This window comes from Panthera pardus, unplaced genomic scaffold (assembly GCF_024362965.1).
Source record: "Panthera pardus isolate Hobbes unplaced genomic scaffold, ASM2436296v1 HiC_scaffold_14, whole genome shotgun sequence".
Classification (NCBI taxonomy): domain Eukaryota; kingdom Metazoa; phylum Chordata; class Mammalia; order Carnivora; family Felidae; genus Panthera; species Panthera pardus.
Window position 1 is genome coordinate 2,820,710 of NW_026526699.1, and position 26,067 is coordinate 2,846,776.

The 26,067-nt window shown below is 57.1% G+C and overlaps 1 protein-coding gene across 3 annotated transcripts in view; it reads left to right on the plus strand.

Moving 5' to 3' along the window:
* Nucleotides 1-24,792, plus strand: part of TMEM132D (transmembrane protein 132D) — a 557,920-nt gene extending 533,128 nt beyond the window's left edge. For all 3 annotated transcript variants that reach the window (XM_053901888.1, XM_019433787.2, XM_019433788.2), the window contains 4 exons: nt 14,267-14,472; nt 16,611-16,887; nt 19,062-19,253; nt 21,955-24,792. In XM_053901888.1, the coding sequence (XP_053757863.1) occupies nt 14,267-14,472; nt 16,611-16,887; nt 19,062-19,253; nt 21,955-23,136 (1,857 nt within the window). In that variant the 3' untranslated portion in view covers nt 23,137-24,792. The remainder of the gene's footprint in view (nt 1-14,266; nt 14,473-16,610; nt 16,888-19,061; nt 19,254-21,954) is intronic.
* The last annotated feature ends 1,275 nt before the right edge of the window (nt 24,793-26,067 follow it).

Below are 26,067 nucleotides of genomic sequence, written 5' to 3' on the forward strand. Positions count from 1 at the left end.
AGGGCCGCCACCCTCCTGCCAGCACCCTCTCCCCCATCTCTCCGCAGCAAGCGGCTTCATTTCATTTCCCGGACCCTGACGCCGGCGGGATTTATGTCTTTGCCCCCGACGACACCATCAACTTCTTGAAATCAGGAAGCTGTATCTGTGTGATTCACTGCTTTATCTCCAGTGTTGAGGACACAAAGGTGCTCATAAAATATTTGTTGAATGAACGGATTCCTTTCACTTCATATTCCCGGTCCATGGCTCTCTCCAGTGCCGTGTCGAGGAGCACTTAGCCCCGCTGGTCCAAGTGACCTTCCTCAGACCCCAAGGTGGCGCCTCATCCCAGATCTGGCAGCTACGTTCCTTTATACAAAGTCCGGTCAAGGAACACCATTGCTGTGTCTCGTGTCCTCGAGCTGCTCTACTGGCCGTTTTCAGTTCACCCTCCTCTACGGCCCCACAAGCTCCAGGCTCTGAGCTGTCAGCACAGAGCCCGACACGGGGCTCAAACTCACAAACCGTGAGGTCATGACCTGAGCCAAAGTCGGATGCTCAACTGACTGAGCCACCGGGCACCCAGAGACCTATTTTGACATTGCTTTTTAACTCAGAATGTTAAGGCCCTCAGGTTGATCACTACTAAATGTCACAGTTACCGGAGAACACATACACTTCCAACTAGATATTTCCTGTGTTCATCGTCCCAGGGTCCAGCAGGGCAGAGATGAGAGGGACACCTTGCTGGCCCCAGAGGTGGGGGGGGCACAGAGGCCGGAGGGCAGGTGCATCCTGGGCGCTAAGCGTGCTGCGTCATGATGCAACCCGGAGCGGCTGGCCAGGCCCCCGCGCAGACGTTCCCGATAATTCAGAAGACCACCGTGCTGATTTCCGTCACCTGTGTTTAAAGGAAGATGGGCGTCCCTTTGCCACTCAACCATCGTCTTCAAAAGCATGACTTTGATTCACAGACTTTTTGAATATTACCAAGAAGGATTTAGGACTCTCTACAAGCTGTATTTTTAAAGGGAGAAACAAACAAACACAGAAGGTAGAATACTGGCCATCATGATTTTAGAAAACAGTTATAAAGTACATACTTGGATGCATGTACATACGGAGACTCAGAAAGGCTTCACAAGAGTCTGTACCGACGACAGTCCCTTTCAGGGTGAAGGACAGGGAACCTGGTGGGTGTGGGCGGGACATATGACTCACAGGTGCGTGCTTCTTTCAATTTTCTGTTCTGTTTAACTTTTAGACCATGAGCCAGTATCCACTTTCCATTGTAATGCCAAAAAAATTAGCAGTTGGAAAGAAAATCTCCACTGCGGTATTCCGACTTGAAAAGCCGGCATGAAACATTCATAACACACGACAAAGCTTTATGAATTTTAAAAAATCATTAAAAGGAGACGTGTTCATTGATGTCAGTATTTCTCTTCATTGCAGTCGAGTCGAGATCAGATTGTCACAGGGGCTCGCTGGGGTTGACTGAGTTAGAGACGGCGAGACAGTGCCCCGCGTGGGCTCCCGCCAGTTCAGACCCGGGCCATCGTCTCTGGCTCTGTGCCTCTCTCGTAAAGCAGTCACGGCGATTATACTTGCCTCACTGGCTTGTTACAAAGATTCAATAAAAAACGGAAAGCACTTAGAAGAGTGCGTGCAACGTAGTAAACGCTACGTACGTGTTGGGGATTTTTTGAACGAATATTGACGCTTTATTAGAGATGACGGCTTATTGTTTGCTTTAGGGTTCCCTCTTGGCTGTGAGTTTGGGGAGTCTTCACTGATGCATAATGACACGTGGCCACCATTTCAGCACCATACAGAACGGCTCCTTGGCCCCAAAGAGAACATGTGCTTTGCTGTTCATCCCTCCCTCCTTCCTGACTGCTGGTCTTTCTGCTAATCTTTTTACTGTCTCCATAGTTGTGCCTTTGCCAGAATGTCACACGGTATGGCTCCTTTTCAGACTGGCGTTTCTTTCACCTTGTGATATGCTGAGGAGGACATGTGCTGGACGGGACCCAGGAACCCAGCAGGGGCCAGACTACGTCAGACCTTGTGGGGCACAGTGAGAATCTCCTGTATTACCCCAAAGCAATGGAAAACCATGGATGAGTTTTTAAAATGGCGTCCCAAGAATAATGCGGTAGTAATATGATAAGTCTGCATTTTGTAAAAGAATGCCCCATGCACTTTTTTGTTTAAGTTCACTTATTTTGAGAGAGAGCAGGGGAGGGGCAGAGACAGAGGGAGAGAGAGTCCTAAGCAGTCTTTGCACTGCCAGCACAGAGCCTGACATGGGGCTCCAAGTCATGAACCATGAGGTCATGACCTGAGCCAAAATCCAGGGTCAGATGCTTAACTGAATGAGCCACCCAGGTTCCCCATAAAATGAATTTTTAAATAATAAGGGGAGGAAGGAGGAAGGAGGGAGGGAGGGAGGAAGCAGAGGAGTAGCAGACATTTGTGTTCATGACATTGCCACCCCGCCACCACCACTCCCACCGAGCAGAGGTCCTATCGTGGCGCCCCTGGACTGTTGGCCCAGGTCCCGAGGCCACCAGAGACAGCACTTCTGCAGGTGGTGAGGGAGCACGTTGCGTAGGTAATGCTGAGTCGACCCACGCTGCACGGTTGTGTTTGAAATGCCCGTGTGAGCATTCATGTTGCCCCATTGAGGGTTACCGCGCAACATCGAATGCTACTAATCGGACAGTCCTGCAGCCCAGAGCAGCTGGGAAAGCTGGGCTTCTGTTGAGGGGCTGACAGGGAGGGAGGACTCCGCCATCAGTGCTCATCCACTTTGGAAGATGCAATGGAAACCCACGCCTTTCAGAACCTACGGGTGGGTCTCACCTTTGTAAGAAGCCCCTCGGGTCAGCCCTTCTCTGGGCTCAGGCTCTCAGCTCACAGGGTGAACGAGAATCAGAAATGAGAATTGTCTGTCAGGGTGCAGATTCACTGGCCTCGCTCAGGAGTCCCACTCAGTGGACAGGCTAGTTTCCCAGGGCTTCCGTAATAATGACTGCAAGCTGGTGGCTTTCCGCAACAGACTTCCCTTCTGTCTCAGTCCTGGAGGCCAGGATTCCACAGCCAGGGAGCCCGCAGGGCTGTGCCCACTCCGGAGGCTCTGGGGTACGGCATTTCCTCCCCTCCTCCAGCTTCTGGCCAGTGGCCGCCTCCCTCCAGCCTCTGTCTTTATCGTCTCATGGCTTCTGCCCTGGATGCCTGTGTCTCTCCTCGTCTGGCTCTTACAAGGATTTGCTCACCGGACCCAGAGTACACCTGACCCCAGTATGACCGAATCTTAACTAACTATGTCTGGAAAGACCCTATTTCCAAATAAGGTCACATTCTGAGGTCCAGGTAGACAAGCATTTGGGGAACACGATTCAGCCCCCTGTAGAAGGTCTGCAGACGGTCCTGGAGATCTGCAGTTTTGTAGTTTCTTCTTACTTGGTGCTATATTCACCTGGGTTAAAAGAATAATGGTAGGTGGGTGGTTCTCATTTGTGTAGCGTTCCGTTAGTGGGATTTCCTGCTTCAGGACCGTGTCGTTGGTCTGTGACCATGTGTTGAGCAACCCCCGCCCCCTGATCTGTACCTGTTTCACTAGCACAGTGCAAAGCGAGGGCTGCCTGGAGGAAGGGACACACTAAGGTCCTGCCATAGATGGTGCTATAGACCGAACACCCAAGCCCCTCCAAATTCATGTGTTGAAACCTGATGCCCAAGGTGACGGCATTGAGAGGTAGGGTCTTTGGGGGTTAGCTGGTCATGAACGGGATCAATGTCCTCATAAAGGAGACTCCAAAGAGCTGTGCCACCCTTCCAGCACTGGAGGGCGCAGCGAGGAGACCGCGTCTACGAGCCAGGATGCGGGATCCGTCAGACCTCGGACCTGCTGGCACCTTGACCCTGGACGTCCAGCCTCCGCAAATGTGAGACATGAACACTTGCTGCTGACAGTCTCCCCGTCTTGGCGATTGGGTACAGCAGCCAGGCTAAGTGGACCAGGCGGGCTCTCCAGGAGCAGGTGCTGGGCTGGAATCAGGGGCCACCGCCTCTGAGGGGGGCCAGCCGCTGTGCGGGGAAAGGGGGAAGCAGAATCAGCAGGGGGAGAAGCCAGGCCACCACGGAGCTGGGCCGCAGGTTGGCGGTCCATGCGTCCACGTGTCCTGTGTGGCGGGTCTTAGTGTCCCCACCTGGCTCCCGCCCCGGGAGTGACCTGTCATGGTAGCAAGCGACTGTCTGCTGCCCACGTGCTCCCCGAGGACGGGTCGCAACCCTGCCTCTTCCTCCCCTGCTTCTATGGGTTCCGTTGCCTTTTTCTATGTCCCTCTGGAGGACGTTTATACATATATACTCTGACCTTCCCTATTCCGTGGGCTTCTCTGTTGTCCGGGTCCTCACGGCCTCCTTCCAGGGCACCTACACCCCTTCCTTGCTCTGCAGTGGGGAGGTGCCAGGGTCCTAAGGATGCAGGGGGCATTGAGACACAGAGGCAGTGACAGCCAAGAGCCAAGAAGAATGTCAGCGCTGAGGGCGTGTTTGGCCTTTGCCATGGACGCCGGGTGCTTTTGCCTGACCGTTTTCGCTTAGGGATCCGCCCTGATGCTCCCTCCACGTCAGTGAAGAGCACTCCTGGCTCCTTCCTGCACCCATGTGGTGTGTGTGGCCCGCAGAGCTGTGTGGTCAGCAAGCACCTAGGTGATTCACAAGGAGAGTCACGGGCCGGGTCGGGCTGGGCGGTCTGTGCTGACAGGGGAAGCAGGCCCAGCACGGCCCTCCCGCCCCTTCCCTGCCAGCACCTCTGCTGACTTAGGCACCTCTGATAAGACAGAGAGGGAGGGTGTTATCACGGCACGGCTTGCTGGTCTGTGCTTGCTTTATAATTTTCGTGCAGCCGTACGTGTTTAATGTTCTGTTGCATATATGTTATATTCTGTGACTGAAGAGAAAAAGTAGATAATGCAAAATTGAAAAGAAAACAAAGACTTCAGGATGGCTCAGTCCACTCTGGGGTCAATAGGGACCAAAGGGCTTTATTGCCAGAGGATGGACGCACCACTGGTGAGTTTTCTCAGTGGTGGAGGGGGGAGGGTAGAAGTGGTGACGGAGCGTGCCGTTTCCCTGCCTCCGCCGAGCTCTCAGATCCCAGCACGTGGGGCACGTTCAGGGGCCGTGTGCATCTTTGGGAGCGGGCAGATCTGGGCACGCAGGCGATCCTGTGAGGGGAGCACCTGCAAGGGATGAATCAGAGAGGCAGGAAGTGCCCCAAGTTGGAGCATTTAGCATTAAAGATACTGATGTTTGCAGCTTCCTTTGGAGGGAATCCTAAAAGCAGAGGGACGGAGGCTTGAAACGCAGAGAGATCTGTTGCTGAAGCAAACACAGAAAATGTCCACTGCAGAAGCTAGGCGGCGGGTGTATGGGTGTTCGTTATATGATACGGACTTTCCCCTATGCTTAAAGTGTGTCACAACAACGTGCTGGAAAAGCAGGTCAAACATTTTGATCGAAATATTAAAACCAGAGGCGATGTCTGACTCTGACAGTTGTTCTGTGGGGAGGCGGACCACTGTGGGAGTTTGGGAAACGCCGCGTTAGAGAGTGAGCAGAGGTGATGGCCAGAGAGGGCTCCCCGGGCGGCAGAGGGGACAGAAGAGTTTGGGCGACCCCGGTGGCTCAGCCTCCCCGGCCCCTGAGTGGGGCCGTGGCCTCCCGGGACAATGCATCTGAGTCCTGTGGCCTCCCTTCTCCCCGCGGGGCCACGGCTGAGTCGAGCAGGCCGTCCAAAGGTGTTGGATCCGAGCCCTCTCCCCGAACCCTGAAGTGCCGCCCGGAAACCAGGCCGGGAAATAGGAGACACAGCTTGGCTCAGGCCGACCTCCCAGAATCCGGGAAAAGTAGCTCGCGGTGAGCTTCCTCGGTGCCACGGGGTCGAGGCTGGGGCCTGGGCGCAGGAATACGGCCCTCAGAGAGCTGATGGGGTTTGCTTGGGAGAGACAGCCGGGGGACGGGTACCTCCTGCAGCCGTGTGGATTTCGGCCAGACTTGGGACTTTAGAAATAACCGTCTCCCCGATGGGCAAACACAGAAGGGCACTGCCAGCAGCTTGTAGATTTTGTGGGTGCTGAGCAATGTTTCCGTGATTTCACCTAAGTGTGCCGTCCTCCCTCCTACGTGCTGGGACCTGCTCCCGGTGTGTGGAGCGACCGTCATTCGGTCCTGCGTCTCCGGGAGGGACACCTGGTGGGTACGCTGTGGCCAGGTCCGCGCTCCTGCTCTGCCCCTCCCTGTCCGGCTGCCGTCTATGGGGTGTTAGTGGGGTTTCTGCCCCTCCGAGTGGGGAAAGCGTCGCAGGCATCTGGACGACGAGGGGACCCTCCTGTTCAGTCACTTGCAGAAGGTGCCTCGGTGGAAGGAGGGAGGCTGGGGCAGGTGCACAGATGGCCTCAAGAGCGAGAGCAGGCGGTGCCACCTGCCAGTAAACACTGACTGGGAAAGTCTCAGACAGAAGTCCCGGAACACCCCGTGCTTTGCAGCCACCAGAACGATGGTGGAGGGGACGCCCAGCACACTGAGCTTGGGAGGGAAGGCTCATCGCCAGGAAAGGAATTGAGCAGGAAGAGGCCATGAGGCATTTGGCAACAGGGCCAGTGATGTCATGATTTAAGGTCGTTTTCCAGTGCTACGAAGTCAGGAGCCGTCTTCCAGAGCCGCCGTGTGTGGTGGGACAGGTTGTGCACTGCAGGACTCCGGTAGAGGGGTGCCATGTGCTCGGATGCCTCAGCCTGGAGGAAGGATGCCCACTCCTTCTTTCTGAAGGACAGCTGGCAGGGCAGCAGTGAGCTGGCTCGGGCCTTGGGCACCCTCCACCAGCAGGACATCCTGGCACAGGAGCCGCCCGGGCCACTCCCTGCGATCGGTGGCACTACCAGCACAGAAGAGGGCAGGCATGACCTGTGTGGAAATGGACTGCTTTGCGGTTGCCGAATGCTGCTCACAGCCCCACGGACAGGAGGTCGGATGGGGATTGATGAGGAGAGGAGAGCCATTAATAGAAAGCGTGTTCTCGCCGTGGGGAAGAGGAACGTGTTGTCTGTGCAGCTCCCAGAAGCGTCTTCGTCTTCCTTTCCCTGCCACAAAGCAGGAGGGCTGCCTGGCCGCCCCCCCGCGTCCCCGTGAGGACAGTGCCCACTCGTTGGTTTTCACCTGCCTGCACGCCGAGAGCCCATGACGGTCCTCCCGTCCGTCCGTCCCTGTCCTCCCTTCGTGGCGCGGGGACCTGGACGGCAGGAGTGCGGGCGTCGCGGTCACCGAGCGCCCCCCGGGGACCCAGCAGGAGCCGGGGCCAAGGATGAGATGTCCGGTCTAGAGCCGTGGGCGCAGAGGGCACATCAGACCTGTGCTCTGCGGGGTCGCGCCCCAGAGGCTGGCGGGGCGGCCGGGGCTCCCGGACCGTGACTGCCTGCCTCCGCGTTTGTTGTAGCACGCACCCACAGACGCGTCTCCCGTTTCCACGGAGCAGAACCCACTCTGCGGGGCTCCGGAGCCGCTGCTCTGCATGTGGCAGGGGACACAGGCTCTGTGCTCCCAAGGCCTTGGCCTTGGCCTGCACGAGCTCCAGGGAGCGCGAAGAGAAAACGACGCTCGGGCCCCGGAGGAAGCGGACGTCAGCTTGGTCCTCACTTTAGCTCCTCCTTCCGTGTCAGGAGCGTCGTGTGACGCGAGAGAGACGGAAGAAAGAGACCCACACGCTGTAGCGTCCCCGAGTGGCTTCCTGTTTCCGAGGACCGTGAGGAGTTACTTGAGGGAAGGCTTCGCACCAGGGGAACGCAATTCAACAGCTGCCGGCAGGAGAGGAGTCAGTCCCTTCAGCTAAGGATGCCCTTCCCGAAGATACCGGTTTTCCCTCCACGTCTGTGCGTCTGCGTGTGGTTAACAGGGAGCCGTTTCTGCAGCTGAGCCAGAAGGGGATGTGGGAGGGTCTCAGTGTGCGTGGCTCCTGCCGGCCCGCCGTGTGGGGCAGGACAGGAGACGACCGTGATCCCGCGGCAGGGGCCACGCGCCGGCGGCTTTCAGAACAAAGACAAGGCAGCGTTTGCCGAGCGCGTTATTCCTTCTGACCCGGGAAACACAGCAGGTGGGCGCGTGGGCTCGTGTAAGCGTGTTTCGTTTGGGTTTTAAAAGAACAGAGCTGGGGCGCCTGGATGGCTCAGTGGGTTGAGCGTCCGACTTGGGCTCAGCTCATGATCTCACACCGTGAGTTCGAGCCCCGCGTCGGGCTCTGTGCTGATGGCTCGGAGCCTGGAGCCTCTTTCGGATTCTGTGTCTCCCTCTCTCTCTGCCCCTCCCCCGTTCATGCTCTGTCTCTCTCTCGTCTCAAAAATAAATAAAAACATTTAAAAAATTAAAATAACAGAGCTTCCCGGGAACTTGAAGTCAGGGCTTCAGAGGGGAGAATAGGCTGTCGCGCATGGAGGATTCCAAAGACGCTAGAATTTCCGACTTCGGTGTCACAAATACGGGCCACTCGGATGCAGCCCCAGAAAGGGGTCTCTGCTCTGCCGACGTCCTCTGGCGCTTAGCTCTGCGGGTCCCTCAGTTCCGAGCTGGGCCGTGCTGACCACGAAGACGGGGACACGAGGGCCTGGCCGCTTTCTCCCGCACGGTGCTCCCCTCCTGGGCAGCCGGCCTTGGCCCGCCCCCTCGGTGCAGCCGGTCTGCATCTGACCTGAGAGCCCCCGCCCTTCTTGTGCCCCTTCCCGCTTCCTCCACAGATACCACTGCCTGGTACACCTTCTGTCTCGGGGTCCCCTCCCCAGACAGCTCCACGGTCACACCGCGTGGCACCGGGGAGAAGGGGGCCGGGACGTCCTGGATGCACATCCCAGCACGCTTTTCCTACAGTGCTGGGGCTGGAAGTACAAGGTCAGGGTTCCCCAGGGCTGGTTACTCCTGCCGCCGCTGTCCTTGCAGACGGCCACCTTCTCGCCGTGTCCGCACTTGGTCTGAGCGCCTCTGGGTCCCTTGTGTGCCTTCCTGTCTCCCCCAAAGTCTGTGTTTTAACATCATCCCCTCTTCCAAGGTCCCGTCTGCAAATACGGTCGCAGTCTGGCGTCCTGGGAGGCAGGGCTTCACAGAGGACTTGGGGGGACCGCGGGTGAGCCCCTAACAGGGCCCGCCCCCTCTGCACACCGAGCGCCTCTCCTCCTCCGTGTGTTCGTTGGAAACTTGCTTGTCCCTTGGCAGAAGCCTGTCGGCTTTGCATCAACAGACGCGAGTGAGGTGGGCTGCCTTCCAGCAGCGTAAACTGGGTAAAGTTCTCTTCTGATCAGTTAGCCCAGTGTAACACGTCCCTCGTGGCTGCGGAACCCTGTGCCTCAGTTTCTCACCTGGAACATGGGGTAATAGCACCTACCCAATAGACTTGTTTTGCAGATTACGTGGAATGAGGGATTAGATACTCCACACGGGCGCCTTGCGTGTAGCAAATGCTCAGTAAACATTAGGGGCTTTTCTTGTTACCACGATGATCAATGGTGTCATTTTCGTGCAGGGTAAAGACTAATCTGAAAAAAGGTAACACGTAGCTTGAGAATTGGATGCAAAATATCCCTGTAGGCTGTTTATTTGTTGCCAAATCTGGGGGTGGGGGTGGACAGAATTTTAACATCCTTCTCTCTAGCTCTTGGGGGGCAAAAAGGGAAGAGAAAAAATATCAAGAAGGACATAAATTTTACCATGAATGTTGGTGATATTTAAATAAGATTGAATTCATACAGCATTCAAACAGCAAAGAGGAATGGCGTTAAATTCACAGAGGTGATGGACTGTGCATAGGGGGAGTTGGAGTTGACTACGTCCTCACGGTGGCCCGGCTGGAAGCCGACTCTGAAGGAGGGTCCCCTCAAACCTTCAGCACCGTGCAGGGGTGGCTCAGAGGCAACGGGCAGGTCTTGTCCGCCCACCTGGACCGTTCATCTGGCGATGGCCAGGGAGAGGGAGAGAAGAGGGGCCCAAGGACCGGAGAGGCACGTTCCTCTGGGACCAGGCGGGCCCTGGAGGGATGAGCCCGGTGTCTTCCCAAGTCAGGGTCGGCCCAGCCGCGGGTCAGGCTCCCTGGAGACGAGGGTGGGCCAGCGCCTCGTGCGGGAGGCTCAGTGAGAAAAGCCCCAGAAGTAAGGCCTGTTTGGGGGGCGGGGAAGGTCAGAGCCGGGGAAGCGTGCACAGGTGCGGGTTAGTTTCCCATGGACGCTCTGACCAATGACCACAAGCTGGCTGTCTTACGACAGGCGTGCTGTCCTCACGACTCTGGAGGCCAGAAGCCTGAATCATGTCCCCTCCAGGGCAGGATCTGCTCCTGAGTGCTCCTGGGGCTCTGGGCAGCCGGCGCCCAGGCACACGTGGCCAGTCCCTGCTGCGTCGGCCTCAGCCACACATGGCCTCCTGGTCTCTGTGCCAAATCCTCCTCTGTTTCTCCTTATAAGGACACCGATCGCATTTGCAGCCTACCCCAAATCCGGGATAATCTCATCTCAGAATCCTAAACTGAATTACGTCTGCCATGTGGATCCCCCTCCCTGTCCTCTGTCTCCCTCTCCCTCCCTCTCTCTAGGGTGTTTTTACACCCCCTTTTCTGCTTACTCTGGACGGGCTGGATGGCACTTAGGGCCACCAGGGACGGGGAGAGCCAGCAAGGGGGAAACCCCCGGACTTGCAGCCCAAGCTCACTCACGGGCACTCCCCAAAGTATCCCTGACACCCCCAGGCTGGAGGCCCCCTCCCCGTGCGAGAATGGCAATAAGTAAGGCCCGGTGGTACCATAGTCCCCAAGCCATGAGATTATGAGCATCAGTACCCCCGGCAGGTGTCATACCCCCTAAGTCCCCAGCACATAGGCTCCAGAAACCCAATATATGTGTTTTTAAGTTTATTTATTTCTTTTGAGAGAAAGAGAGTGGGAGCATGGGAAGGGCAGAGAGAGAGGGAGAGAGAGAATCCCAAGCAGGCTCCACACTGTCAGCGCAGAGCCCGATGCAGGCCTCGAGCTCACGAACCATGAGATCATGACCAGAGCTGAGATCAAGAGTCGGATGCTTGCCCGACTGAGCCCCCCAGACGCCCCTGGAAACCCCTTTCACTTACCACCAGCCCCTTCCCCTGTGAGATCCCGTTATACACTGCGTGATCCCCCCACCCTCCCAAACTCTCCCCCAGGGTGAAGCCTGCAAGGCCGTGGGTCACTCCTCCCTGATCTTTAGTTTACTTCCTTCGCACGGTTTCCATCACTAGAAATCCATTAGCATGAGGTGGGGGAGGGGGTCCCCTAAGTTGGGCATAAAGGAAAGATTTCGTGTTTATAACCAAGACCTCTGGCCCCCACTGCAGGCCCCAATTGCACTCGTGGCTCAGTTTGTGTTCTCAAGAATTAAGATCTTCCCAGATACCTGCTCATGATCTCGTCCACCTTCGTGTGTCTTCCTTGCCCTGCCCAGCTCACTAAACCCGTTAACCTGGTGCGTAACGGAACCCAGGGGATCAGGGACTCCACACAGGAGAGCTGTGCTTTGCCACCCAGGCCGCCTGTCCCTGCAGCTTTGTCGGGGGCCGTCGCAGGCGCTTGGGGGCGCCCCGGCTGGAGTCACCACCTCCAGCACCCTCGGCACGGGCAGGGAGCCCTAGACGGCCCCTCGTGGGGAATCAAGTGCTGCTCACAGCTCATTGTCAACCCAGTCCCCTCCCTGTCCCACTCGTGAACTAGGAGGGCAGCCCCACTACGTGCCTGAAGGAGGGCCAGACGCCGGCGGTAAGCTGTCCGCTCACTGCCTCCGTGCCGACTCTGGCCGTGCGCGGAAAACCAGAGAACGGTGGGGCGGAGAGCACAGACCCTCCAGTGAGACATGTTTTGTGTTTTTATTACTTGCCATAAACACTTTATGCTTGCACGCACCCGTGCACATATATGCACACACCTGTACCTGCACACACACATTATACATGCATTCCCACACGGGTACACATCCACACACGGACACACACACATGTATGCTCACACATGCACGTGTATGCACGCACATGCACCCACACGCACACATGCATGCACATGCACATTATACACACATATATGCACACATGTATGTACACACGTGTGGGCACACAAGTACATGTGCACACATACACACACGTATACACACGCACATGTGCACACAAGTACATGCACATGCATGCAGCTATGCACACATGCACATACACATGTGTTCTCACACATGCACACATGTGTGTACACACATGCATCTGTACATGTACATTATACATGCATGCCCACACGGGTACGCATACACACACGTCTGCTCACACATGCACGTGTATGCACGCACATGCACCCACACACACATGCACATGCACATTATACACACATATATGCACACATGTATGTACACACGTGTGGGCACACAAGTACATGTGCACACATGCACACGTGTATACACACGCACATGTGCACACAAGTACATGCACACACATGCACCTATGCACACGTGCACATACACATGTGTTCTCACACGTGCACACGTGTGTACACACATGCATCTATACATGCACATTATACATGCATGCCCACACGGGTACACATACACACACATGTATGCTCACACATGCATGTGTATGCACGCACATGCATGCACATGCACATTATACACACATACACGCACACATGTATGTACACACATGTGGGCACACAAGTACATATGCACACATGTATACACACGCACATGTGCACACAAGTACATGCACACGCGTGCACCTATACACATGTGCACATACACATGTATTCTCATGCATGCACCCATGTGTGCCCACACAAGTACATGCGCACACAGGCCCCTATACACGCACATTATACATGCATGCCCACACGGGTACGCATACTCACACGGACACACAACATGTATGCTCACACATGCACATGTATGCACATGCACACTATACACACATGTCTGTACACACGTGTGGGCACACAAGTACATGTGCACACATGCACCTATACACAGCCCCCTTTTCTTAGTACTTTGAGGAATAAGCACTGAATTTCACAACAAAACAGAACACTAAGACCTAGCCCTAAGTTCACAATCTACCCCGGCACCTGCTCCCACCTTCCACAGGAGGCTCTTGGTGGCGGCCCTGCCTGAGATGCTCTCCCGTCTCCCCCCCCAGACCTCGTCCGGCGGGAGGGCCGGGAAGTTACATTCACGAAATGGCCAGTTTCCCCGAAAACAAGTCTTACAAACCCGACCTTCCCCCCATCTCCTTCTCTCTCTCCCTTCCTCCCTCTCTCCCCCCTCCCTCTTCCCCTACCTCTCCTCTCTGTCTCAGTCCCCCTCCCTCCCTCTGCCTCCCCCACTCAGCTCATCTGTGACAATTCAGCCCAGTTTTCTGGAACCCTTGAAAGAGGAAAAGCCTGAGATTACGGGCTGGGGGCAAGGAGAGCCGTGGCCGGGCCACGATGGTGACAAAGCCGCCGAGCTGCTCCGTTCGGCCTTTGGATCAGATTTAAGTACTTTTGCTAATGGCAGATATTTAGGATGACAACCTGGTCTGACTCATGTAAACGGGCCTGAGTCCGCGTTTCCCTTCAGAGCCGTTGATCATCAGCGGCCGCGGAACCTCTCAGCGCCCCTCGGTGCCTTTGTATCGCCGCCGCCTCACCGCGGAGATGAGCGGGGCCTTCCCTGGAAATGCCTTTTATGATGTTCGAACAACCTGATAGTTTCTGCTTTGCTTTCCTCGGGCCCTTCGGGCAGGGATGCTGCACTTGGAGGAGGAGGCAGCAGGGCGGACGGGGTGGGGAGGGGGTGTCCAGGCTGTGCCTTTCCAGCTGCGTGTAGTTTCTAGCAGGGTAGTGTCAGCGAAACCTAGCCTCCGCCTGACCCCAGGAGGTGCTCGGGGTGGTGGCTGTGTGCACAGCGGGTCCTCTCACCAGGCAGAGCGGGGGGTCAGCAGGCCAAGAGGAGGGTGGGCAGCACGCGGCACCCGGGTAACTGAGGGCACGGCTCCCGACACCCAATGGCCACCTGCCAGAAGAGGTGCAGCGGGACAGAGGCAGCAGGACACCTGTGTTGGCACCTGTGTACGAACCAGTATGGCTTATTCCTCAGAGAGTGAGGGCACCTCCCCCCGCCTCCTCCGCCTTCTCCGCTGTTCCTTTGGCGATGAGATACCGTGAGAACTCACGTCCCTCCCACCCCCTCTCTCCTCTTCGCAGGTGTCTGACCGCTGTGACTACGTCTTTGTCAACGGGAAAGAAATGAAAGGCAAGGTGAACGTGGTGGTGAACTTCACCTACCAGCACCTGAGCAGCCCTCTGGAGATGACGGTGTGGGTGCCCCGGCTCCCGCTGCAGATCGAGGTCTCAGACACCGAGCTCAACCAGATCAAGGGCTGGAGGGTGCCCATCGTCTCCAACAAACGGTGGGCGTGTTAATCAGGACTCCATATTAGAGACCCACGCCAAACAGGCCTCGGCTAAAAATGGAAATTTGCAGGGTAGCTAATTTCAGGCCTGAGTGGATCCGGGGATCCCTTACGGGTGGAATCTCTCCCTACCTCTCAGCCTGGTTTGCTACGTGTTGGCCCCGTATTCGTTTTACGTGAAGCTCCAGACTTGCACTCCATCCACAGAAGGTGCGTCCTTCTCCTCCCCAGTGGCTCCAGCAGAAGTCCTGGGGTTAGGCTATCCTCCCTTGGGCTGTGTGCCTGTCCCTGATCCAGTCACCGTGGCGAGGACACGGAATACACTGCCCGGTGAGGCCTCGTCCACAGTCCCCTGGAGGAAGAGGTCAACCCTGCCTGAACCAATGGGCTGATACCAGAAGGAGGGGGCCTGGGAATGCATTCTGGCTGGACCTGGGCAACCTCTCCGTGCCCCCAGCCCGGAAGCTCTCAGATTGCTTGGTCCTAGGGAGATGAAGTCAGAGCCTGTGACCTGCATGCCTGGCCCTTTGTGCTGATGGTGCCTGATAGGGTGATAGGTCTTCATTTTTCTTTAGTTTATTTATTTTGGGGGTGGGGGAGGAGCAGAGAGAGAGGGAGAGAGAATCCCAAGCAGGCTCCACACTCAGCACAGAGCCCGACACGCGGCTCAATCCCACAACCGTGAGATGATGACCTGAGCTCAAATCAAGAGTCAGATACGTAACCAGCTGAGCCCCCCAGGCGCCCCAGTGACAGGTCCCCTCTGTCTGCACCGGGCACCAGATGCCAAGAGAGTTGCAAGAGGTCAGGCTCTTTGTTCAGGGACTTTGTCACCTCGGAGAAACCCGTGCCTGAGGACTCGCATGCCGGCGACCTACAGAAAGTCAAAAATGAGCATGCTCGGAATTAGAGGAGGAGGAAGCTCTCCTGGTGTCTGTGTGCTCAGCGGGGGAGGAGACTGGCACTGGTCTGAGGGATGACCTCTGTTTACATCCCTGCCCTTGGAGCTCCATCCCTGTTAGTCTTTGTGCTGCTGGGTGACGGGGAAGCTTGCAGGCCGTGGGTCCCACGCGTGGTTGGAAGATGGGTTTGGCAGTGATCCTCTCCTTGGTGGCCGGGGTCTCTGATGTGGAGGTGGCAGGGCGGCCTTAGGAGGGGTTACTGAGCCTGCGAGGGCAGGTGGGTGCCAGGACTCCCCCGAGGACGGGCCGAGTCTGATCTCGGCACATCGAGACGCAGAGTGTCACGGCTGTCCTGCTCAGCTCTGACAACAGAATGGGGCTGTCGCTCAGATAGAGACCACGACATGCCAGAAAGAATGGGCTGGGTAGAAGGCATCAGACACGAGGGAAGCAGCTAACATCTGTCCCCGAGCAGAACCATGGCGGCCCTTTCTACACTTACTGCCATGTGACCTTGCCTTGAGCTCAACACTGACCTCCTTGCGGTGCTGGTTTTAGGGCCATTCCCACCGTCCCCAGCCCTGTCATAGGAGTTACCCATCACTGCACAACTTAATGACGTATCCCCAAACTTAGTGGCCGAAAGGAAACACGTATGATCTCACCCTTTCTCCGGATCGGCTGTCCAGGCATGGCTGAGCTGGGTCTCCCACAGGCTGTCTGGTCAGCTGGAGCTCGTGTGGGGAAGGCTCTGCATCTAAGCCCACGTACGTGGCTGCCGGCCGGCCCGGGCCGTGGAACGGAGGGCCCTGGCTCCTCACTCGTTGTCCTGGCATGTGGCCAGCTCCGTAGGGTGGCTCACGACCCCGTAGCTTGCTTCAGGAGAGCAAGCGAGAGAGGAACCGAGGAAAGGATATGTGTCACAGTCTTTCAGACCCTAATCTTGGAAGCGACTTCCCCTACCATTGGCTGTGGTCTTGCACTGGAGGAAGGTTCCCGGTTCCAGCTCACACTCAAAGGGGGGGGTTCCACCAAGCACGTTCCTGAAGGTGGGGCTCCCCGGGGACCTTAGGAGCTCTGCTGACCACACCACAGCCCCTTCTGACTGTCAGGACTCATACACTTGAGTGTCACCTGTGTACCCACCGGGCTGGGCTCACTGCCCACTGCCCCTTGCAGCCCCTGCCGTCGGCCCAGATCAGGACCTGTTAACCTGAACTGACCCTTTGACAGGCCGGCCCGGGACAGCGAGGAAGAGGAGGAGGACGAGAGGAGAGGGGGCCGTGGGTGCACTCTCCAATACCAGCACGCCATGGTGCGGGTCTTGACGCAGTTTGTGGCCGAGGCGGCGGACCGCGGGGGGCACCTGGTCCACCTGCTGGGCTCAGACTGGCAGGTGGACATCACGGAGCTGGTGAATGACTTCACGCAGGTGGAAGAACCCCGCATCGCCAGGCTGCAAGGGGGCCAAGTCCTGATTGGCCAGGAGCTCGGCATGACCACCATTCAGGTGAGCAGCGCGCCAGGCAGGGGCCCTCTGTATCCCTGCCTCTTCTCTGGCCAGACGAGAACGGTCGGTCGTGGCTCAGGACAACACCTATTTCTAGAGTGAAAGAAATCGTCCCCCAAATAATACAAGCAGTGCAATGACGTGACCGGCATCTCGAGATTCCTCGCGTGTTGCCTGCATTTATTTGGCAGACCCTGGACAGCTCCTATGGTCGGGTTTTGTTTGAAAGCCGAATACGCTGTCTGTCTACACCATGGCGGGTGTTACCATCCTGGGGAGAAGGCTCTTGGCCCGAGCTAGCCTCGTGGGAACCGTGGGCATGGCCAGCGGCTTCTCGCTGCCCATCATCGCGTGGAACAGCTCTCCATCCGCCGTGATGCCCTGCCGTGTGAGGTCCCACCCCAGGCTGGACGAAAAGTGGGGCGTGTCAGAAATGTGCTGAGGAGAGGAACAAAGTTATGTCACCCCCACGGTGTCGGGGGCACCCGTAGCTGGGAATGAATGGGAGAGGACCAGGGCACAACAAGGGGGTTGGCAGAGAGAGGGAAGAGGCAGAGAGAGAGGGAGAGAGAGAATCCCAAGCAGGCTCCATGCTGTCAGCGCAGAGCCCGATGCGGGGCTCGATCCCGCGAACCTTGAGATCACCACCTGAGCTGAAATCAAGGGTCAGATGCTCAACTGACTGAGCACCCCAGGTACTCCTGCAACATGGAGTTTTGAAACAAACACTCTCCAGGACGCTGTTCCAGGCGGCCCCTTGGGGTTAGTTGTCTACCTCTGGTCTGAGAACAAGCATGGTTCCTCCGCGGCTGCCCCCGATCCCGCTCTTAGCCATTCAGTGGGGTTTCTGACACAGCTGTGTACAAGGAGGCCTTGTCAGGGAAGTATTGGATTGTGCAAGATTTAAAGCATGTCTGTTCTGGAAAATCGGCTGGTATTTAAAAGAGATCATTTTACTCAAGGAAGAAAATAAATGGGTTTGAGGTGACCCAGGGGTCACATGCTCCAGTGACCTCTAAGACCTGAGAAAGTAACTGTGAGCAAAGCAGGCCGGGCATGAGCTGAAAGACAGCTACTGACTCGGGCCCCCAAGTGCTGGGAACCCCGTAGGGGTCGGTGCGGACAGTGGTGAGGGCCGGGCTGCTGCTCATATCCTAAAGCTGCCGACGAAAACTCGAGTCTCGTACGGCCAGATGTTGCAGCCTTTCCAGAAAAGCGAGAAATATTTTTGTAGTAAATCCTCTGATTGTCTTAAGGGTGGCCATTAATTCCATTTTAAAGTTTTATTTATGTGAAACAAAATATATCTGCCCCGTAGACAAGAGCTCGAAACCTCCACGGTTGGCGTTTAATTGAAAGATCTAAACCAAAGATCTAAATTCCTGGAATCTGTCTACAACAGGCTAAATTAATGCCTGGAAACCGGATACACACACGGGGCATTAATCACTCCCCCTAAATGGTAGCGTGGGCACAAGGGGAACAGCATTGTGCTCGCGAATCAGGCGTTACGGAGGGGGAAACGGGCCAGCTTCCCACATGTTAAACCTGGAGAGTCTTTCCTGGTGGGACAGCTGCTGCTGAGACCCTCTTACCTACTCCCACCGAGTGCTCCTGAGTTACAAGTTCGCTTGTCCACTTTGTCCTGGGGACTCTTATGTCATGCTGACTGCCATTCAAATTGTCCTAACCAGACCCAGAGACGGAAGGCGGCACGTGGGGGTCCTGGGAAGAGCTGCCACGGTGACACATGTCTTCATAAATATCAGTAACAACAGGCACTGAGAAACGTGTCAGGAGAGCAGGTTAAAGGGAGCTGGGAGGGGCGCCTGGGGGGCTCAGTCGGCTGAGCGTCCGACTTCGGCTCCAGTCAAGATCTCACGGTGTGCGAGTTCGAGCCCCGCGTCGGGCTCTGTGCTGACGGCCCGGAGCCTGGAGCTGCTTCAGATCTGTGTTCTCTGTCTCTCTCTCTCTCTCTCTCAAATAAATAAACGCTTAAAAGTGCATCGTGTTTTCACAAGAGAGCTACATCTTTTGGAAGAAGGCATCCCAGGGAAAGACCCGTTTCTGTCATTCTGGCTCATCCTTCTGTCTCTACGCGCATCATTGATGCCAGTGCAGGAATTCCTGCGACCACAGAAAGCTTTTCCTTCTGTGTTGGTTCTGCCTTTCAGATCCTGTCACCTCTGTCGGATGCCATCTTGGCAGAAAAGACCATCTCCGTGCTGGATGAGAAGGTGACCATCACAGACCTCGGGGTCCAGCTGGTGACCGGGCTGTCACTCTCCCTGCAGCTCAGCCCAGGGAGCAACAGAGCCGTCTTTGCCACTGCGGTGGCTCAGGACCTGCTTCAGAGGCCCAGACAGGTGTGGAGACGGGGCTGGGGCCACACAGCAGGTGGGGGCACGCGGCAGGCGGGTCGCCCATCAGGCGTGGCTGCCCCTCGGCCAGCAGTGGGGTAGCAGTGCCTCTGGGAGGTGCCCGTGGCCTGCTGCTGAGTCCCCGCAAGGAAGACGGGGCGGCAGGTCTGGGGCGACGGAGGTTCCCTTCACCAGGTTTGTAGTTCAGCACAGGGCAGAAGGACCTCGTGGGGATGTCAGCCGTATTCGCAACCCGCGTGCTCCAACGGGGCGCTGTGTGTGTACGTGTGCGATGTGTATCGTGCGGTGTATGTGTTTGCGTGTTGATGGCACGGTTTCCAAACGAAGGGTGCTGCAGATAGGCCATCTGTAAAGGTTGGATGTGCTCCTCCCTCGTTAGAGGGGGGCAAGCATTCTTTTTTAGGGGGAACACGGAGGCGCCCCGTTTGTTGCGGAGCAACAAAGTCGTGGTCTCCGGCCGTTGATTCGCCCCGTGCCTCGTGAAGCAGGACTGTCCTCCCGCGGGGCTGCGGGGAGGCCGCCAGCCCACGCAGGGGTGTTCCTGGCAGCTTCCCTACTGGACGGGAGCCCCCTCCCCCGGCACCCGCACCCGCGGAACCGCCGAGGCTGTGCCCGTGCTCCGAGCCGAGCCAGGCTTGTCCCAGGACACACGGAGCCTTCGCGTCCCCCCCGCCTGTACCGCTCACCGGGTGTTCCTCGGCAGGCGTCCCTCGGCCCCTTCGCTGTGGCCCGTGCCTGCAGCGGTCTGGGTTATAAAACCCTGGGAAGGGCGTGATTCCAGTAGCAGATGTGAATGGTCGCCAAAGACCAACCTTTTTCTCAGGGCGGGATGCCAGGCAGGAAGCAAGGTGCAGGTCACAAAGGAGAGATACCCCGAGGCTGCTTTCCGTCTTCAGGGGAGATAAAATCAGGTGGACCACCAGCCAGGCGTTAAGGAAGCGGTAAGATAGAGTTAGAATTAGGCCAAAGAGCTAATGTTCCCAACAGGCAGAGCTCAACAGGGGACCCTGAGGTTTGCTCAGTGCGTGGCTTGGATGGCCCTTAGTCCCTGCCTGCACCTGGCTCTGACATTTCAGTTGCAAGAAGCCCAGGGGCATTTGAACTTCCTGCTCTGATTTCGTGGCAGATCGGAAGAACCTGGCGAACCAGAGTCCTGTCCGGGGACTCCTGCACCGTGTCGGTAGCGTTTTGCACCAGTGGCTGGGCTAAGCCGATGCCGACCGGTAGTAGAGTCTAGTGGCTGAGCCCAAGGAGCTGAAGCCGCGAGCCACGTTGGAGGAGCCTTCCTTCCTGCTTCCAGAGACTGAACAGCCCCCGTGCAAAACTGGCTTCTGTCACGCTCAGGGGCCCTTGACTTGCAAGGTGAAATCCACTCAGGCGAGCTTAAGAAAACAAGGGGTTTATTACCAGGATTGGGGGCTCTCACGGACCCCGGCTGTAGGAGCTCAGAGGAGGAAGAGTGTCTGCAGTCTCTCGGTGGCCACACCTCCTTTTGGTCTGTCTCTTTTTCTTTTCCTGGAGATAAGTGCTGTCCCCAAACACTTGCTTAGCCCTGCTCCATTGCGGTTGCTGCGAGGGGGGCTTCATCCCCCAGATTTTTGTGAGCCCCCCACGCATCCTCCCACAGCTAAGGCGTCAGTCCCGTCTGTCTTATTTCAAGTTTGACAGATAGAGAGAGATGCCCGTTGGCTCAGAGCTGTTGAGATGTGCGTCTCATCCCTGGTCCAGTCGGCCCCGGGCTGGGTGTACAGGATCACGTGCCTGTCCAGGCTAGTAATCCTTCCGGGCTTGGGGTGGGGCAGGTTCTCCGACATCTGGGGGAGGCAGGTGGCAACGGGCCCACCAGTTCGCTGTCAAGCACGGTGACGTCTCCACTCCCATTAAATCGGAGGTGATTTCGTCTGCCTGGTCCACCTAGTCCCAAGGAAAGTTGGTCTAAAGCAACAAAATAAAAAGGCAAGAGACTGAGATGGGTGCAGACCTTGGCCTTGGATGCCCTTCGGCCTCCCCATCTCCCCAGCTGGTTGAGGGGGGAGTGGCTGGCAGAGAAAGAAAAGCCAGATGGCGCTGGCTTTATCTCCCTGGCTGGTTTGACTCCTGGTGTCCCAAGTCCACGCTGGGTCCGGAAACGCGTACAAACCTAGTCCTGTAGACCCAGGTGAGGCGGGACCAGAGCCCACACTCCTCTGTGTGCCCCTGTCCATATCAGGGGCTTTCATCTGTGTTGTGAGTAATGAGCAGAGACTCGGTATTAAAGCAACTTAAAAAGTAATCCAATAAATATTTTCCGCGTAAACGTGTAACACTTGCAAATGATCCCACTAGCCAGTAATATCCTTTGACCTGCAATTTATGTTTGCGCAGACGTAGATCTCGCCCTGCCTCAAAACCCCGTCTTTTTTTCCACACCCCAGAGGGAAAAAGAGGATCTTATTCTGGAGTGTTTATTACGAGCCCGGGTTCATTGTCATTTCAGTCTGGTGGTTGTTTGCTGTCGGTTTTGCGTCTTCCTAAGAGCTGGTTTTCTTCCGTGACCTCCCGTGCGTCTTGTGTCTTATTTCTGTGCTGTTTAAAAGGTTTTCCTTTGTTCTGGTCGTATTATCCTAGCCACAGAATGTCTACTTTACAAAGACTTGGTGTTCGGTGAGCTTTGGGGCCATGTTGATTGGTTCATTTTATTCGACAGGAGGCAGCCATCAGTTGCTGGGTCCAGTTCAGCGATGGCTCCATCACCCCCTTGGATATCTACGATGGGAAGGACTTCTCCTTGATGACCACGTCCCTGGACGAGAAAGTGGTCTCCATCCACCAAGACCCCAAAGTCAAGTGGCCGATCATCGCCGCTGAAACGGAGGGACAGGGTCCTCTGATCAAGGTCGAAATGGTTATTAGCGAATCGTGCCAGAAGTCCAAGCGGAAGAGTGTGCTGGCTGTGGGAACGGCCAACGTCAGAGTTAAATTTGGCCAAAGTGATGCTAACCCCAACACCAGTGACAGCAGACACACGGGGGCAGGAGTTCACCTAGAAAATAATGTCAGTGACAGAAGACCCAAAAAACCCTTGCAAGAGTGGGGGGGTCAGGGGGGACCATACTACGGGAGTTCCTCCATGGGCCTCATGGAAGGAAGGGGGTCCACGACAGAGAGGTCAACCTTCCAGAGAAAGAAGAACCAAGAAAGCCTCCTAGACGACGGCCGCCATCTGCAGACTGTCCCCATTGACTTCACCAGCTTCCCGACCCAGGGGGGCCTGCCCAGCAGCAATGGGGAAGTGGACGAGAACGGCCTCACACAGGCATCCAAAGGGCTGAGCGACTTGGAGATCGGCATGTATGCCCTGTTGGGTGTCTTCTGCCTGGCCATTTTGGTCTTCCTGATAAATTGTGTGGCCTTTGCGTTGAAGTACAGGCACAAACAGGTTCCCTTCAAAGAGCAAGAAGGTATGAGTCACTCCCATGACTGGGTTGGGTTGAGCCACCGGTCAGAACTGCTGGAGAACCACATTAACTTCGCCTCCTCCCAAGATGAGCAGATCACCGCCATTGACAGGGACATGTATTTCGAGGAGAGTAAGTATCTCCTGAGCACAAACTCCCAGAAGAGCATCAACGGGCAGCTGTTCAAGTGTTCGGGACCCACCATTGCTGACGGGAAGGATCAGAAGAGTGAGCCCCCAACGTCCCCGACCTCAAAAAGGAAAAGGGTGAAATTTACCACCTTCACCACCATCCCCTCGGATGAAGGATGCCCCGCCGTGAACTCCGTCCCGACCAGTGGTGAGGACACGGACTGGGTCTGCCGGGATCTGGACCCTGGGGAAAGCAGACAGCCACACCGCTACGCGGGAAGGTTACATGAGGACGTGTAAGCCGGGACACTCGCACACATTGCTTCGCACTCAACTCCCAGCCTTTAATTTGGGGACGGAGCGTAGCGACCGGACACGATGAGGTCGTCCCTGTCCGCAGAGCCCCGGAAAATGCCCCCGGCTCGCCTGGGGGTGGCCCCACGTCGGGACCCGTGCACACGTCCCACCATACGGTGTCTTGGTCAGTGCCGAGAGGCTCACCGTGCCTGGCAGGATTTTTAAAACTTGCAGGAAAAACCGAGTTCTGAATCACTGAGCTTCCGAAAGGTTCTGGGAATAAGCAGCCCCCCTCTGCCCAGGGCCTTCTTTCTGTCTTTAATCACAGCACTTGGGAGATTGCGAAGCCGCGTGGCTCCCGTGTGCGGTCGTGCAGACCGTGGAAGGCGACCAAGACTCCGCGGAAGCGTGTGCCTCGCTGGGGGGCGGCGTGTCGCTGGGGTCCGGACGCACAGCTGGCCGGGCGCCGGGTCGGGGGCAGGGGCCAGGGCGAGGCAGCTCCTGGGAGGCGGTCACCGCGACGGATTGTCTCCCAAAGCCCAGCCCGGCCCAACGACAGACCTGGGCGCTGCTGACGGGGACTGAAAGGGAGCACGTGGGCAGAGGGGCCACAAATGTCTCTGTAACTGGATGCGGAGAAGAAACCAACAGACCCCTCGGAGCGGTCCGGGCGTTGCTCCCTTCGTAAGCTCGGGATACAGGGCGTAGAATGTCAGGCCGGTTCCAAGAACCAGGCTTTTTGGGGACGAGTTCACTGTGTCAGAATCTGTACTCACCCCCCCACCCGGCCACCTTTCTGAAAGCCGTTGGTCACTCGTGGGCAGTGGGGGCCTTTCCAGCGTTCACGGCGTCCTTCTTCCCCCACGGCCGGTGTGTCGGCTCCAGGGGACCGTCTGCAGTGGCCCCGCCAGGCGAACGTCACGTGTCCTTCTTGAAGAGGCAGGTCTCTGCGGGCAAGTGGTTCTCGCGGTGAACTCAACCCCAAGGGACCCTGGCTCCCCTGTTCCTCCGGAAAGACGGGAGAGCTGTTCGCGGACAGCCCCGCGATGGCCACACCAAGCCTCCTGTCCGCGGCCACAGAGACACGTGCCGGCGTCCCTGCGGGGTGTGGGGCCGGGGAGAGCTGGGGCAGGAAGCCCGTCCACACCCCTGTGCGGGCTTGGACACGTGGGGGGACCAAGGCGTCCGCGCGTGGGGTGCAGACGGAGACCCTGCTCAGCCCTGAGAGGTTTGCTGTGGCTTGAATCCGAAGGACTCGGAATGCCCCCCTCCCCTCCGTGGGAAGCCTAAGAATGGGGGTGGGGGGTGGGGGGGATGAGCGGCTTCCGGCCCAGCTCCAGCTCCCGCCACGCTGGAAGGGGCGGGAGAGGGCCAGCGGCCTGGGGCACAGAGGCCAGGTCTCTTGGGTGTCTTCCCTGTCACTTTCCGTCCCTCTGCCTTCCTTCTCCTCTCCACTTCCTGTCTGTCTCTGTGTCTCCCTGACCCTGTTTCTCTGCTTGCTCTGTGTCTCTCCCTCCCTCTCTCCCCCCTCCTCCTTCCCTCCTCACCCCTCCTCCTCCTCTCCCTCCCCCTCCTCACCCCTCCTCCCCTTCTCCCCCTTCCCTCCTCCCTTCTCTCCCTCCTCCTCCCCTTCTCTCCCTTCTCCTCTCCCTCCTTCCCTTCTCCCTCCTCTTCCCCTCCGTCCCCCTCCTCACACCTCCCCCTTTCTGTCTCCTCCTCCTCCCCTTCTCCTCTCCCTCCTTCCCTTCTCCCCCTTCCCTTCTCCCTCCTCTCCCTCCTCCTCCCCTCCCTCCCCCTCCTCACCCCTCCTTCCCTTCTCTCCCTCTCCTCCTCCTCCTCTTTTCCTCTCCCTCCCCTTCTCCCCTTCCCTTCTTCCTCCTCTCCCTCCTCCTCCCCTCCCTCCCCCTCCTCACCCCCTTCTCCCCTTCTCTCCCTCTCCTCCTCCTCCCCTCCTCTCCCTTCTCCTCTCTCTCCTTCCCTTCTCCCCCTTCCCTTCTTCCTCCTCTCCCTCCTCCTCCCCTCCCTCCCCCTCCTCACCCTTCCTCCCCTTCTCTCCCTCTCCTCCTCCTCCCCTTCTCTCCCTTCTCCTCTCCCTCCTTCCCTTCTCCCCTTCCCTTCTTCCTCCTCTCCCTCCTCCTCCTCTCCCTCCTCGTCCTCACCCCTCCTCCCCTTCTCTCCCTCTTCTCCTCTTCTCCTTCTCCTCTCCCTCCTTCCCTTCTCCCCCTTCCCTCCTCCCTCCTTTCCCTCCTCCTCCCCTCCTTCCCCCTCCTCACTCATCCTCCCCTTCTCCCCTTCTCTCCCTCCTCACCCCTCCTCCTCTTCTCTCTCCTCCCACTTCTCCTCCCTCCACTTCCTCCTCTCTCCTCCTTTTCTTCCTCTCCCTCCTCCCCTCCTCCACTGTCCTCCTCCCCTCTTCCCCCTCCTCCCCTTCTCCCCATCCTTCCATCCCCCTCCTCTTCTTCCTCCTCCCCTCCTCTCCCCTTTGTCCTCCTCCTCCCGCCTCCTTTACCTCCTCCCCCCTTCCTCCTCCCCTCTGTCTTTCTCCCACCCCTTCTCCAGTGCATATAACTGAATTCTCCTTAGATCATGGGTGTCGTTTCTGCCAGCTCACCCTTCCCACCTTAGCACCCCCCCGCAACTGAGGTGCTCCCCATTTGCTCTAAGACTGGGATTCCAGCAGCCATAAGCCACCTGCTCCTGTCCCCAAGTCTACTCACCTTGTCTGGTTGGACAATTAAATTGTCACCCTTTTGCTCAATGACGGGGCTTTGCTCTCTGTGGCCTCCTTGTATTTCTTTCCATTTTTACCCGCGTGATGTCGTTTAATACAGCAGCCGCTGCCCGCTCCCAGACCCACCTCCCTGCAGAATGTATTGTAGGTCGTAAGGATGTAATATATGTTTATAAACTTACTGACTGTAAATATAAAGTTTG